The sequence below is a fragment of the Pelobates fuscus genome, chromosome 1, assembly GCF_036172605.1.
Source record: "Pelobates fuscus isolate aPelFus1 chromosome 1, aPelFus1.pri, whole genome shotgun sequence".
Lineage (NCBI taxonomy): Eukaryota > Metazoa > Chordata > Amphibia > Anura > Pelobatidae > Pelobates > Pelobates fuscus.
In genome coordinates this window covers 478914756-478930365 of record NC_086317.1, presented here as the reverse complement: position 1 = coordinate 478930365, position 15610 = coordinate 478914756, and the positions used below count along the sequence as shown (strand labels likewise).

Genomic DNA, 15610 nt, shown 5'->3' with positions numbered 1-15610 from the left:
TGTGTTCTCCGCCATCTTGGATGGACCTTGCGGCCCTCTGATATGTTCCTCGCTTGTCAGATCGTTTTTCCATTCGCCTGGGTGGACCGGTATTACCCCCGCCGGTCCGGGGGGGGGGGTTACAGGGCTGCCGTGTGCTGCGAGTATCCTCCATGCGCCTCCAGGCTGAGGGAGCGGCCGCCTCCCCCGCCCGTCGCGCACCAGGCCGCAGTGCCTGTCTCGGTATCGGCAGATCCCCATCGGGTTTCCCGGTGGCCCATCTCGTGCCCCCTGGTGTGGGTGGCAGGAGGGTGTCTAGGGATGCCGCTTGAGTTGCCTGTGGGGGCCCGATTTTCGCCTTTTCGCCGAGTGTGTGCGGGAGCTCGAGGAGAACACGTCTCGCCGCCATGCTTGTCAGGCCCCGCCCCCAGTGTCTCCTTTTCTAATGATACTTCCTCCCTTTGTCCTGTCCCTGTTGGAGTCCCCCAGGGCTCTGTACTTTGTCCCCTTCTAATTTCTCGTTACACTGCCTATCTTGGCACACTTATTACCTCATTTGGATTCCACTACTACCTGTATGCTGATGACACCCAGATATATCTTTCCTCCCTGGACCTTTCCCCTGCTGTCCTGCAATGGGGAATGCCTGCCTTTCTTCCACCTCTGACTAGATGTCCACCCGCTTTCTGAAACTCAATCGCTCTAAACTGAGCTCCTTGTCTTTCCTCCTCTCCCTTCAAGTTAGTGGTATCCACATACGTCCATCATTGCAAGCGCGCTGTCATGGCATCATACTTGATTCTGGCCTCACCTTTGAGACTCACATCCAGTATGTTGCCAAATCCTGTAGATTCCATCCTAAAAACATAGTTCTTACGCAAGATACTACCAAGGAGCTTGTCCATGCTCTAGTAATTTCCCGCATGGATTATTTTAACTCTCTCCTAATTGGTCTTCCCAATAGCCGTATTGCCCCGCTACAGTCTGTAATGAATGCTGCTGCCAGACTGATTTTCCTCTCTAGTCGGTTCTCTCACACCTCACACCTCTATCAGTCCTTACATTGGCTTGTGGTATCCTATAGGAGTCAATTCAAAGTGCTAACCCATATATATAAAGCACTGAACAATTCTCCTTTTAAATCTCTTTACAGATCCATAGGTATGCCCCTTCTCGGTCTCTCTGCTCTGCCCATGACCTTCTCCTGTCCGCTGCTCACACCCGTACGGCCAACTCACGCTTGCAGGACTTCTCGCGGGTGGCTCCCTTCCTATGAAATAGCCTGCCTACCGCCATCAGACTCTCCCCTAGTCTTCAATCGTTTAAGAAATGCCTTAAAATCCATCTCTTTAGAAAGCTTATGGCCTCCCAGGAAATCAGCCATTACTAGTAACCAAGTACAGGAAAATGGAGTAGTGACTACAAATGGGTGCTAAATACACCAATAAAAAGAGGACAAACATTAGGTTGCCTTAAAGCAATATAATGTGTGAGATGAAGTGAAACAAAGTGTGCTTTAGTGTATATACAATGTGACTAATTAGGTGTCTGGGGAATGGATACAAGATATCTTTTTATTATTATAAGTTGTTTTATTTTGAGTTATGTTTTTTTATTTTTTCCTTCATCCCACCTTCCAAAGACTGGATTGCACCAATCCTAGTTCTTTTTATATAGTGTTTTGCTCTTTCACACTAATACTGTTCAAAAAGCCACAAGTAATGCAAATAATCATCTTTATTGTATTCAATGTTCAGTGGTCACAGTAGTCAGTTGGTATGTACACTTGTGTATCTATGTCACGGGAGATCTACTGAACTCGGTGGGGGGGGAATCATCACATCTGGTCTCTGAACTAGTGGACATCATGATGATGAGTTGGAGAAAGAGGACGAACAGGAATTTGGGGATAAAAATGATAAAGATGGGAGGGATGATCATGAAAATGGGGATTAGGATGATGCCGTTGAGGAAGATGATGAAGAAGATGATATTGAGGACATTGAAGTTGGCAATAATCAATGGGAAGATGGTGATGACGACTAGGATAATCTGAAGGGAATCTGTAGTCAGTATATACTGGTTTTCTTTTTGCATCGTCTTCTAAACATGGCTTTTCATATTGAGGCACAGAGGACGTGACGCACGTTGCATTGTCATGGCTACTGTGACTTGACTGATTATGAGCGAGGCTCTCAGTCTTCCCACTTCCACAAGAATCCTTGATCACTTTATCTATGTACTTGGTGGTGGGCGCCTTTCTTATCAGGAAGCCAGGATCAATCATGGGGAGATGATGAGAATATTGAGGATCCAGAAGAGAGACATGTGGTGTTGGCCTTTTATACTTTTTATCCTCATTCTCGTAGCTGAGATTAGATTCTGTCAATTCCTTTCTTCCAAATGACTTTAGTTGCATACAGACACCTGCAGGAAACAGACAATATATTTGATCTTTTTCTGTAATCTTTGTCCAGACAAGAGCAACATTACACATAGTCTGTACTTACCTGTTTCTATGTCATGACCAAAGTCTCTTCTTTTCCTGTAAATAATGAAAATTCACATTTAAATTATCAGCATCCATCAATGCACCTAGTCAACTGCCCTTACTCTGAAGCATGGTACTTTTCCAAAGCATTGTGTACATAGTATTACCTTATAAACACAATAGTCCACATGTGATAAAATAGATATGCACTGATCAATATCTACGAAGGATCTGTTGGCTTTCAACAGGAAAGGAAAGAAAATGTGCTTTCTGCCACCAATGTTTATAAACATAAAAAATGGATCTATTTGTGTCAGGGCTGTGAGCCAAGGATCACCTGGTGGTTTATAAATCAAATTTAGTGATTGAGTGTTATTCACTAGTCTGGGAATTGACCCACGAATCGTACTTTCAAGCACAATACAGCCGAGCTGGACAAATAGCTGAGTGGGATACATGTTCCAATTCAGCTATTTTTCCCCCAATTTTGCAATTCCCAGTTTAGTTTCTTGTCTGCTGATCAACCCTAACACAGAGCCAACTTGTTTTATGTTTCTGAGCTCTTAGTCAGTCTGGATTGATAATCAAAGACTAAAAGTGGTAAACGATGTAAGTGCCAAAAAAATGAAAACACCATTTTCCACGTTTAAGTGTCAAATGAGCAATGCTTTATAATGTGGTAAACGTGAAAAGTGCCTGGTAGTCCTCTAAGTAGTTCAAAAGAGCCTGTAAAATCGAAAAGTAATAATATTTGAATATTTCTGGCTATCACTATATCAGTTATGCCTGAACCATAACTGATAACGTACAGCCTTTAAATTAAAGCTGCTAACAGCTCCATTGCTGTTTGTAGCTATAATTGTGGCAAAACAGTTTAAAAAATACAAGTCTTTGAGAACCCACCATTGACCCATTCAGTTTTACAGTTTGTAGCAGCTCGATGCATTGCCGTCCTCATTGGCACAAAATGTGAACAAACCCCAGAATTATTATTTATTAAACTACTTGATGACAACTCAGAGACGTGACTGGCTACCTCAATGTGTGGTAGCCTATGGGATCTGTTTTATAACCTCTTGTTCGTGTCTTTGCAGTTCGGGAGTTGGTGAATTCGTACAGTTTGCAGTTCGGGAGATTGGTGATTGCAGTAGCTGCTGGTCTATGGAAAAGGGGATTATCGCCTAAACGATTTTTACCCCTTTTCTGCTAAAACGGTCCGTTACAACCTTTTTGCAGCGGCGGGCACCCTCGGCGCTGGTGACCTCTCCTCCCCCGCCGACGTCAGCTCCCTCTGCCAACGTCAGCAGAGCCGAATGCACATGCGCGGATTCAAACTGTCAATAGGAAAGTATTTATCAATGCTTTCCTATGGACGCTCTGCGCGATGGAGGCATAATATGCCTCCAGCGTCGCAGATGCACCTCTAGTGGCTGTCCAGAAGACAGCCACTAGAGGCTGGATTAACCCCAAATGTAAACATAGCAGTTTATCTGAAACTGCTCTGTTTGCATCTGAAAGGTTAAATCCTGAGGGACATTGCACCCTGACCACTTCATTGAGCTGAAGTGATCTGGGTGACTATAGTGTCCCTTTAATATGCCACGTGCTTAGTAGGACCATACAACTAGAGTCATTAGCGTTTCCACAATAAACAAAAAGGTTGTCTCAAATCTATGATAGCACAACGCCAATTAGTAAATACCAAATGGCATTGCATTTCCTGTTTATTTCAGTATTTCAGCTTGAAACATTTACTATTTGGCGTCAGGGCAAAAGTTACTACAGTCAGAAAATGTCACTTCAATTGTAAACACGTCAAACTGGTAAACTAAAACCTCCATCTCTTTATTTAACACTGTAATGCAGTGATTTCTACATATATTGTTATATATGGTGAAACACATACCTTAGCAACATACACATGGTAATCACACCTCCAATTAGAAACACAATCGGTGTAACTGCCATGACAAGAACAAAGACTGGAAATCCTAGAATTAAACAAACATGATGTTAGAAATTCACTTATTATTACAAAGTTTACAATCAGTGACAAATGTTACAAAAAGCAAATCATCGATTTTCATTCTAACAAGAAGCGTCATTTCTTGTTTTACTGTCTGGGACCTCTGCTGGTAGGACACTACAGAAACATAGAACTTTGTGTACAGGCATACCCCGCTTTGCGGACCCTCACTTTGCGTACACTCGTGAGTACGGACATACCCACGAGTGTGCGTTAAAGTGCCTCGCGAGAACGGACATTCAGCCGCCGCACAGCCGCAGTATGGCCGAAGAGGCGGAGCTGATGCACGGAGTTCCCGTGCAAGCTTTGCAGCGAGCCTCTATGTTAATACAGGCTGAAATTGTCTAAATACAGTTCAGTATTTAAATACACAGCACCATCTGTTGTTACAGCTTAAAAAATAGTTGCAGGAGTAGTCTCATACACAGCGCCATCTGTTGGTTGAGCAATGTTTAACCAGTTATGGGTCTGTTGACAGCATTACAAGCAGTTCTTACTCTTATGAAATAAAGGTAAGTATACTGTACAGTTCTTTCCGTAGTCATTCTCAACTTGAGTCACAGCTCATTACAAACTTTCCCAAGCTTTCGAATGAGAGACATGTGGAATAAAACAATGTACACTATAAGGCTTTTTGATTTCTACAAACAGTGTACATTCACTTCTGAATACATTTTGGATATCCCTGAAGGACACAGAAATTGACAATATTTTTGAAGGCAAAAGCTTTCAACATGACCCTAACACGTTACAGCATTACTGTCCAGTACTAATGGTTCCCTGAGGAACTTTATATCAGTTACGCCTGTAAATGACTATCGCAATGCAGTACATGCATTAGGAAGTGAAAAAAGGTATTGCTTCACTTTAAGTACATTTTCGTTTTACATACATGCTCTGGTCCCATTGTGTACTTAGAAGTGGGGTATGCCTGTATTAAGTCCTCCTGAACATCTGGCTTCTTGGAACTAAGTTTTGGAATGAACAAGTCCAAGTGCTCTTTATGAAATCTTTTGTTCTTTTATAAAGCTAGGCCTGTGGCTGGTAACTATTATTTGTCGTGCTCATTTAAAAGGAAAACTGTGATATCCCAACACTAATGTCAGATCCTCACCTGCTTTGTTTTTATCAGTAGCTATCTGGTCTTTGGTGAACTCTCCCATTGTTGTATCTGTCCATGTGGGACGCGTAGATGAAATGTATCCTGCAGAGGAGAAGATCAAGTAAATAACTGTTTGCACACATGGAACTTTTGCCTGCTTTCTCTACTTCCCAGTTAAATCATCAATGCAGGCTGAAAACAGATATTACCAGACTCTCTCATGTAAATGAGTTACCTTTATTGACACACTCTGTGAGAGAACCCGAGCCATTGCCGATAGCATGCACACAATGGAGCGATCCAAGTATATAACTCCATGTGTAGAACTTCCCGTGGATGCTATCAACTTGTTCAGTAGTTCCATCAATGTGGCCCAATTAATGGAACTGCTGCCAAGAGATAAACTACATTGTAGCGGAGCTCCCTGTACCCTGACTGGGTATCTCTGCCAAGGACCGCTTCCTAGCTGGAACAAGGTAAAACCCCAGCGCTTCTGCCCCAGTCGCTGTGGCTTGACTGGGGTCCTCCTGGAGCAGGATAGGAGACTAGCTCTATTCCCTCCCAAGGACTGGACGACACACGGTCCTGGGAGCTCTAGTCCTTATAAGGACTTTCACCGCCGAATCCTCCAAGAGCTGGAACAAGGTGCTAAGCAGTGATTATATCCCTTCACCTCCCAGTAACTAGACGACACATAGTTCTGGGAGTCAACTTGTTTAATGCATCCAAACACAGCCAATCTCTAGGCCTGGGAGATAATTGCGTTAAAGATCGGTAAGCTAATTATCTCCCAGGAACAGAGAGGCAAACCTAAACATTTAAACCATAAAAATACCCCAAAACATAATAAAAACATAAAATAACCCCACAAATAATACATTGTTAAATAACCCATGCAGTGTAGGGGAAACGCCACCGTGTTAAAGTTCTGACCAGCCGCACACGTGGTCCTATGCCCCAAATAGTTTCAGGGCATTTGGTGCTTTTGCCAGTCAGCTCTTGAGCTCCTGAGGCCGCAGTACGGGTTGGTCCGTCTGGCTCTTAGGTAGCATTTGTTCCCTTTAGTCTGAGGCACCTTCCCTCCAAAAAGCGCTCTCTTGGCAGATTTCAAAGTGGTTCAAAACTGCGATCCAAGTTGTCTGGGAACCGCACGGTCACCTCATGCCGAAAACCATTCCATAACATTCGTGGCTAAGTCCCCCTGAGGTGATCGAGAACCCACGAAGTTCCCACTGTGCAGTTATAATCAGATTGTCTAAGAGAAACCATCTGATTGGTGCAGCGTAGCGTTTTGCTGCACATTTGCACTAGCCCCCCATTGCTTTCCTACGGAAATTAGAGCTACATTGAGGAAAGCAGAGCTACGAGGGAGAAATTATAAATAAAAAGCCTTTGTTTACCCTGGCAGTGCTGCCCTGGCCACCTAAGCTGTGACTGGGACAATATACTGCTAGGAATACATACTGTATACATATAGTTATATATATTCCTAGCGTTACCGTGTTTCTTTAAGATCACTATCTTATTTTTTATTGTACATTTTGTAATGCAGTATTTATATAAAGATTAAACATTGTCCACATGCAGCTTAGAGTGTCTCTTTAAGCACATTTTACGGGCATTAACAAGGTATTTTTCTTACCCGGATTGTTGAACATAAACTGGACATTTGAATCGGAGACACTGCAAAAACATAAATCAAATTAAAAAAGCTCCTTTTAGAATTGAGGTAGGTAACGAATCCTTTATTATAGCAGGACAGGTCTGGCACAAGCATCAAAATAAACTACAGGGAGTGCTTTGCTGTTATTTTCAGATATTTAAAAGCATTGTCCAGCAGTAATAAGTTCAATTAAATAAATAAACTCAATCCTCACGTGTGTCATCATATAAACCCGTATGTTTAAACCTCTTTTTTTAAGGGGTTAATATAAATGAACTTGATTTGACAGCCCTCTAGTTATGAAATATATATGGATTGTGTCCCTGTAGCATGAACATATGGGCTATGATGAACATGGAGGATTCTATAGCCCACATTAGGTCTCTTAGGGTAGCCGGGCCGGCTTCTCCGGCTAATCAATCACACACAACCAATCAGTGAGAAGCTAGCATCACCTGTCCAATAGGAATTTTACAATCTGCTCTAAATAAGGATATTGTGTATAAATAATCATTTATTTAATAGCACAATAATTCCAACTTACCCTTTTGGCAAAATCTGACTGGTCACCATCCCTTTGAATTGGAATGTGCGTTGTAATCGAGTTATAAGAACCTGACCGCCCAGATTGTCTGCGATAACGCCGGCATGGACAGCCGATTTGCAAACGAAGGACGACTGCAAAGAAATAAAAAGAGAAAGCTTAATATCTGTCAAATGTATTAACGTCTGTAATATTAACACAGATTGGTAGTAAACAAGCACTTAGATGCCTTGAAATGAAGTCAGTTTATTAGTACGTATTGATACTTGGATCCCTCCTGTAATCTGTGTGATGTGTTAGTTTGGGTAATTAAAGTAACTAATCCCTCACATAACTGGCATTTTATAGGAAAGATCATATTTTGAAATTCTATATCGCACAGTGTAATATCACACCGCGTAGTATGCGATAGCTGTAATTCCCACTGAGATACTGTGAATGACACTGCTGGGCTGCCTGGAGTGATGAGAGTTAGATCAGCTGATGACAATAATTCTTTCTTATTACTACGCGAGGTAAAACTGATGTAGATCATTTGTTTCTGTTGACTATTTATCAGTTTTCAGGAAAATAATAATAATGTCTGGAACAGCCTACATTTTCTAAAACAGATATTTGTTCCATGGCCTGCGTGCGTAGAGCTGCTTTCTCTCATTTGGAAGAGGGTAATGAAGCTCCTCTACCGAGGTCCACAATCCCACTTAACGCAGAGTGACAGGTGGAAGAAGGAAGGTCTGTGACCCAGGACGTACCCCCCACTGCTTATTAGTGACTGCTCCGCACCCGGGGTTCTATACTCTTCACAGATATATTACAGCTAAAGCAGGGTCACCTTCCTCTTTACAAATATCAATGGTGTCCCTATCTAGACTTAATTCATTGACCGAGTGTGCCAGCTGACATTTTAAGCCAATGAATTCCATTCAAAAAAGCACCACGTTGAGATCACTATTAATAGAAATGTCCACTTTATTGATATCTGTGTAGACCTGGGTGTCTATCTAACCATGTGAAAATAATCTAAATCGTAACGATGGCACAGCACAAGGAGACTCCCAACATAAGGACTATAATGGGCTGTGGTGGTTATGGTGTTAGAGTGCCCTTGTAGAAATGTTTAGTGCTATTCTATTGGTGATGTTTTTTCTCATGATAGTCCCCAAAGGTTAGTCAAGCTCCCCACCAACTTCTATCGTACACCAACTCCACAAGCGAGGGGACTTTACACAGGACCCAGTCACTGTCAGATGGAACTATGGGCAGGGATTACCACGAATGCTTTGTTTAAATACTTTGCCCAATAGAAAATGTGCACTAGGAAGAAATGTTCGCACAGCTCAGTTTACGCACCTCTTGGTATCCATTAGTCACATCTCCAAATACGTTTCCAGCTACATCCCAGCAGCCGGCTGGACAATAGTTACTGAAATTGTAGAAATAATGTTATTGTTTCTAAAATGCTAACTTACTCCGCAGTGCTGTACAAAGGGTAATCAAAACACAGAAGAAGAGATTACGTTTAATACTCGTACTGTACACCGGTATATTATCACACTGACATATTGAATTCTAATTCAGATTCCCCAATTCACATACACTCTCCGCTCAGCTGATTTACTGCCTGAATTTTAAAGGTTGATTGATGATTCACCTCAGTTCAATGTTGGTGAATAATTCCCTGCATTTACCATCATTTTCTCATAAAACAAATTCTTGTAAAGCAGGCTTGCCCAACAGGTAGATCCCCAGATGTTGTAGAACTACAACTACCATGATGCTTTGTCATTCAAAATGCATTCTAAAGGCATGCAACGCATCATGGGAGTTGTAGTTTTACAACATCTGGGGATCTGGATTGGGTAGCCCTGTTGTAAGTATTAGATAAGCGTAGTTTTTTTATTGGACATTTTTGGAGTGTCAAGCTTTCAGGAGATCCCCTCTTTGTCAAGCATAAAGTCTAAAGACAGGGATCTCAGAACGCTTGTTGCAGACCAATAGAAAGGCATTACAATATTCTATGATCACATTTTATTTAACATCAACATGTTCTATGAAGGTATAATTAGCCAAATCAAGCGTACCTGAACTTTGGGTCTTCTTTATAGTCACAGCGAGTCAAGCAGGTAATGAAATCTATCAATAAAAAACAGGAGCAGGGTGAGATTCCTGCACACGTATTTTAACACCTTAAGAGCCGTATTTATTTAAAACAAATTAACTTGCAGCATTCTACAGCAGTAAGAGCCATAGCCGAGAGATCAAACACGGGTCACATTTCTCCGCAGGTAATGTAGCAGTAGTGTTCATGCCTGCAGAGTATGGTCAATCTTGAAGCTACTGTCAAAGAATTATGAATTTAATGCTCTCACTGTCAGTGACGGACAATATTGACATGACATGTACAAAGGAGCCCCGAGACACAAACTGAATCCTTCGTAACACACATTCACAGTTTAGTAGACACAGTACCTGGATGATCACTGCTGGCATAATTAATCAGAAATCCTCGGCCAGACACGTGGAGGCCACTTTCAAAACGAATGGTGGCAGTATTATCATCTAAGAAAATGTCCGTCTTTGCCTTGCTCAGATCTCCACTGTAACTCACTGAAATAATATATGGAAGTGTCAGTAGCTTAGAGATGCAGAATATCATTTGTATTTTATATGTATGGATAGCGTCTGTAATAAACTGTATTCTATAATGCTGCTGATCACGTCTGGTACTTAATCCTAATCTGAAAAAATGATTTCCAATGAACTGTGAGAATTTTATAAAACCAGTACATGTTCCAAATCCCCAGCATTTGCTTTCCATCCCACCATACTGTAGAATTTATAGAGACTCACCATATTCCTCAGTGGATGAACCCTTGTAGATTTTCAGAGATGCAGAGTCAATATCCAGGTCCAAATCAGCCACTTTGATGTACAGCTGTTTACCGCTCTGCACTCTGATGGTAATCTGGCAAACTGAGTGGTCGGGGTATGTTTCAGGGTAGTTCTTTGATGTAAGAGTTCCACCCTCATCATTCATGACCACGTGGCCACATCCATCCACTGTAGGAAACAGAGAAATGTCCCTTGTGAAAAAAATAATGAATATCCGAGGTGTCACCCTGTAATGGACAAGGTGTATACTGCGCACTTATAAATAATACAGACTCACATAACAATATTGTCCATGGATGGTGTATTTTTTTACAGGATCCTGGGATTAACCATAAACCATCACCAAGGTCTACTAGACACATCATTTTTTAACCAGCAACGTGGGACACTGAGAGGGTTATTCACTAACCAAACTGTAGCCAAATTAAATCCAAATGGCATAATTCAGCCTAAAATGCCTGATCTGGAAATTGTTACATACTGTGACCAATGTCCAGATTTAGGAATGGCCTCGTACTGGATGGTTATGCCCCGTTCGTTACGCGATTCGGATGTTAGTAAGTAGACCAGATAACATTATCCCAACACCAGTCAAATCAGATAGTAGCACAGGTATCACACAATATGTATGTTCGCTGCCCGCATACTCAGCATAAAGGCCATAGGAGAAGCCCAATTCCAGGTAAATCGGTGCTGGTTAAATCATGTTCTCTCTCAGCATTGAGCTGAACAGCATAGCAAAGCGACCAGTACTCACCCAACGTTTCTGCCAGTAGTGATAGAGGGGCACATAGCAGGAGCCCAATGAAAGACAATAATCCAGCCATTAGGCTGTACTGTGCTGTCTCAGTCCTTAGTCCTGTGAATAACAGTGCTTCCTAATTATTATTATAAGTAATTATCGCTAATATCTTAGCAATGCCTGAATGTTCACCAGCAGTTCGATATATGTCTTAATATCAAAAAGCTCCTTCAGAATGGCGAGTAATTATAGTGATGAGATAGATATTACATCATCACAGTAATGTCATAATGCACTGGTCAGGGCACTGTAACCTTAAGTCATTAACACACAAAATACCCCTAACCATTGTTATTAATATTCTAGCCTAATGTAGACACTGGAGAGGCTATAGAATGCAACTCCCATCACTCTCCAGCCAATATGGGGCATATAAGTTATCACAGTGTATAAATAACAATAAATACATGGTTTAAAGGCAAATGACAAAATATAGTCCGGGTAGATCTCTAAAAAAGAAACAGTATGAGATATAAATTAGTTAAAAGACACAAAGTAAATATTTTACCAATAGGACACCTATCTAGGTGGAGCATATAAGTCAACGCAGTAGAACTAATTTTCTTTTCCTCAGTTTCTCAGGACATTTGAAACCATTTTTGAACATTTTTCTCCTTAAACATTTTTCATTATGTATGTTGTAGTAGTTATAATACTTGTAGTGTCCCTTTAAATGTTACAATTCTTGGGGGGCTGACAAATACCCCAGGTACGCACCTACTTGGTAACAGAAACAACTTGATATAAAGCTACGGGTAAATGAAATCAGGTACACTGTACTCCCTCCTACAGCCCAATGCACTGACCACTGCTTCGCTCCAGTAAACGTCCTGCTACATTTACAGTCCATTGTACATCGCTACACTACATTCAGAGACATTTACACTTTTTCTCCAAATTGTATACCTTACTAACTATTGAAACAAGCTGAAACTATGTCATTAATTTAGACATATAACATTATCCTAATGGCAGTCAAACTAGATAATAGTACAAGTATCACACAATCTGCACACGTACTCCACAAGCACTTACCCAGTGTTTCTGCCAGCAGTAATACTGGGGTACATAGCAGGAGCCCAACGAAAGGCAATAATCCAGCCATCAGGCTGCCCTGTGCTGCCTCGGTACTTAGTCCTGCGAAAAGTAGCGCCCTCTAATGTCCAATTTCAGGTAAAGATTAGGTATGAAAACAAGAACGTTCTCGAGCAATTTGATATATATCTTAATATCAAAACAACTCTTTCACAATGGTGAGTAATTCTAGTGATGAGATATGGTTATTACATCATCACAGTGATGCCATAATGCACTGGTCAGCACAGCACACAATATAGAGGTGTATATCCTGCACTGTAACCTTGACTTATTCCCACAAAGAATACCTCTAACCATCATGGTTAGTCTCCTAATTTAATGTTTACACTAGAGATACTACAGAATGCAACTTCCATCACTCTCCAGTCATTATGGAGCATATATGTTATCACACTATATTATAGACTCTTAAAATATCAGGCCACCTACTAACTCTGAACTCAATGAGTGATTTCCTATTTTAGGGCCCTGTCCATGTGTAAAATTCCAACCAGGAAAATACAATACAATATGGAAAACAGGGGACAAAAACGAAGTATGAAGTAGTATTTTCAGATAGTTGGTGAGGTAAATAAAAGGAAAAGCACTTACACTTTTTTGGAGCTAGTAATTAGCTCCAAATATATGCGCTCGGGAGGTATAATCCCCGACTATGGATCTGTGGAATATATTGATCTTGCGTGTGGTAGTCTTTCTGGTTGATAGTTGTTTTGTAGCTGGTGTGGTATGAGCTCCCTATCTCGAGGTATTCAGCATTTGCGCTTGTCAGTGCCCAGGAGTATAGCAGCAAAGGGTCACCAGGATATTCAAAATATATAAAAGAAAAAAATATATACAGTGATCTCTGTAGTAAAATAAATAAAGGCGATAAAAGGAGATATACTCACTAGTGGAGAGCAACAATGGGTTTTGCCGAATCCTTATAGCTTGGGTGGTATGTTCCCCCCCAAGGAATCGGATGTTAGAATCTTCTGGATACAATCTTCTGGATAAAATCAGGAAGGTCCAGATATGGTTAAAAATAACTAAATGTATTGAAAATAAAGATGAAAACCATAAAAAGAATAAACACTGATGCATTTCGCCAAAGATAACAGGCTTTCTCTAAGTGTTACAGAGTATGGACTAGTCCTGATTAAATAGCAGACAAATTTAAATGCCATCAAAAAATTCTGATTGCTTAAAACACATATAAGAAACAGGCATAGTGTAAAACCATCAAATATGTAAATAAAATAAATAATGCTCTGCACTTACAAATATATACGCCACTAAAAGTGGCATAAAAACCACTTCACTGACAAACATAGCCACTTTATGGCTTCCACTGTGTTTCCAGGTATTAGAACGCCCATCCCAGATAACTAGCCAGGTATTAGAACGCCTTTATACAAAAAAATGTGTCCTGATACACCTCATGGACGTTTCAGTTTTTTGACAAGGAAATCCGTGGAATTAAAGGCAGCAACACTGGAATGATGTTTAGACGGGGTTTTGTATATACACATTTGTGATGTGGACCAATAGTGGACAAAGAATTTGTAAAGGGGAAAAGAGAACACCGTGTAATATAGTGCAAATATCCAGGAGCTAAAAACCTTACTGAGTGATAAAATGCAATACAATGAAAAAATATATATATACATATATATCTGGGAATGCCCAATTTTATATCCAACAAGTCCAATAGTATCCTGTGTAAGTCCAATATATATGTAGTATACGTGTCCTTAACCCAGCTTGCGAAAACAACACAGGGCTGTTGGCACCAATGGCAGTTAATATACTCTAATATATAAAATATAAAAGATGGGATGTTCTCGTTTCCCCTATTTCTCTAAAAATGTGGTGATCCTTTTCATTCCAGTTTTAGAGCTATCTATTCTTACTTGTCCTACTCCCTCTTTATAGTCTATGTATTTGAATATCAGACTATCCCAATTTGAAAGAATTTGTAAAGTTCAGAGTCATGCATACTAGACATATGCAATTGGTTTCGTTCCGAATGTTACGGCAATTCGGACATTCGGATGCTTCCGAATTGCTGAATTATGGAAGTGCTTTGGATTTCTGAAAAGTGGCAAAACAAGAGAGGGAGGGAAAATTACGGGAATCATGACAGGAATCTAGCCCTAACCCTACATGTATAAGTGGTTGTGGTGGTTAGGGTTAGGGTTGGGGGTTGGGGATAGGGAAGTGCCAAAATTTTGAATTGCCGAAGTCTTGAACCAAACCAAATTTTTGGCCCATACTCACCCCTAATGCATACTGCTGTAATAGGGAGATAAATATTTCATGTGAAGGACTGAAGTTAGGGGGTCTGTGTAAAAAAACTTACCAACTTCTTTGTTCTTGTTTAACTCTCCGTAAAACTGATAAGTTAGTAAATGGTTTGGTTCAGGGTCTCCTACATCCTTAAGCCATAGAGCGTCAGAATCATGCTATGTATTTGGCTTTTTCTTGCTCTCACACACTTACTGGAAATTTGAACACATAAATTCCCTGACAGCTTACTTGACAGGCGCATAGTCGTACGCTTGGGCATTAAGAATAAAAACCCTGGGGGGCGGAGCCAACGGCGTTCAGGAGCAGACGCCATTTCACCCAGCTCCTCGATCATTGCTCGAAAAATCGACAAGAAATGGCGCATTAGTGAGCAACCAGAGGTGGAACAGAGACCCTCGCATAGGGGTTTACATTCCGGACCCGTGGATGCCTTTTTTATGCCCGTCGGGCACGAAACCCGGCACAAGGCGCCTCGGGCCTACCGAGCGGGACTACCGCGACAGCCACGCATCACCTCCTGGGACGGAGACTACTGGGACACGATCCCTCAGGCAGCGGACGTTAGAGGGGCCATACCAGAACTCCCGATGGGCCGCAAATCACAAAAACCGGCTCCGGCCGCGGCAGCCTCCAACCATGATATCAGCCAGATGCTGACCTCAACAACCCGCACGCGGGAGCCGCCATCCCCCAGGCGGGAAATTACACCTGACGCAGTGGTGGACAT

The 15610-nt window shown here is 41.4% G+C and overlaps 1 protein-coding gene across 1 annotated transcript; it reads right to left on the bottom strand.

Moving 5' to 3' along the window:
* Positions 1-1834: 1834 nt before the first annotated feature.
* Positions 1835-15217, bottom strand: LOC134585716 (discoidin, CUB and LCCL domain-containing protein 1-like). Its single transcript, XM_063441177.1, has 11 exons — positions 15112-15217; positions 10656-10865; positions 10275-10412; positions 9887-9938; positions 9156-9228; positions 7806-7939; positions 7241-7281; positions 5611-5700; positions 4377-4461; positions 2490-2524; positions 1835-2406 (listed from the first exon to the last, which is right to left on the bottom strand). Exons 1-11 carry the CDS (start codon positions 15215-15217, stop codon positions 1835-1837), a joined length of 1536 nt encoding a protein of 511 aa, XP_063297247.1.
* Positions 15218-15610: the final 393 nt, after the last annotated feature.

What these genes read in the sequence shown, in the direction of transcription:
- LOC134585716 (XM_063441177.1), bottom strand. Translation starts at nt 15,217, where the DNA reads ATGATCGAGGAGCTGGGTGAAATGGCGTCTGCTCCTGAACGCCGTTGG. An exon ending in GTTTATGTTCAACAATCCGG is followed by an intron (nt 5,701 to 7,240) that starts GTAAGAAAAATA and finishes TCTCCTCTGCAG; the next exon opens with GATACATTTCATCTACGCGT. An exon ending in TACTGATAAAAACAAAGCAG is followed by an intron (nt 4,462 to 5,610) that starts GTGAGGATCTGA and finishes GTTTAATTCTAG; the next exon opens with GATTTCCAGTCTTTGTTCTT.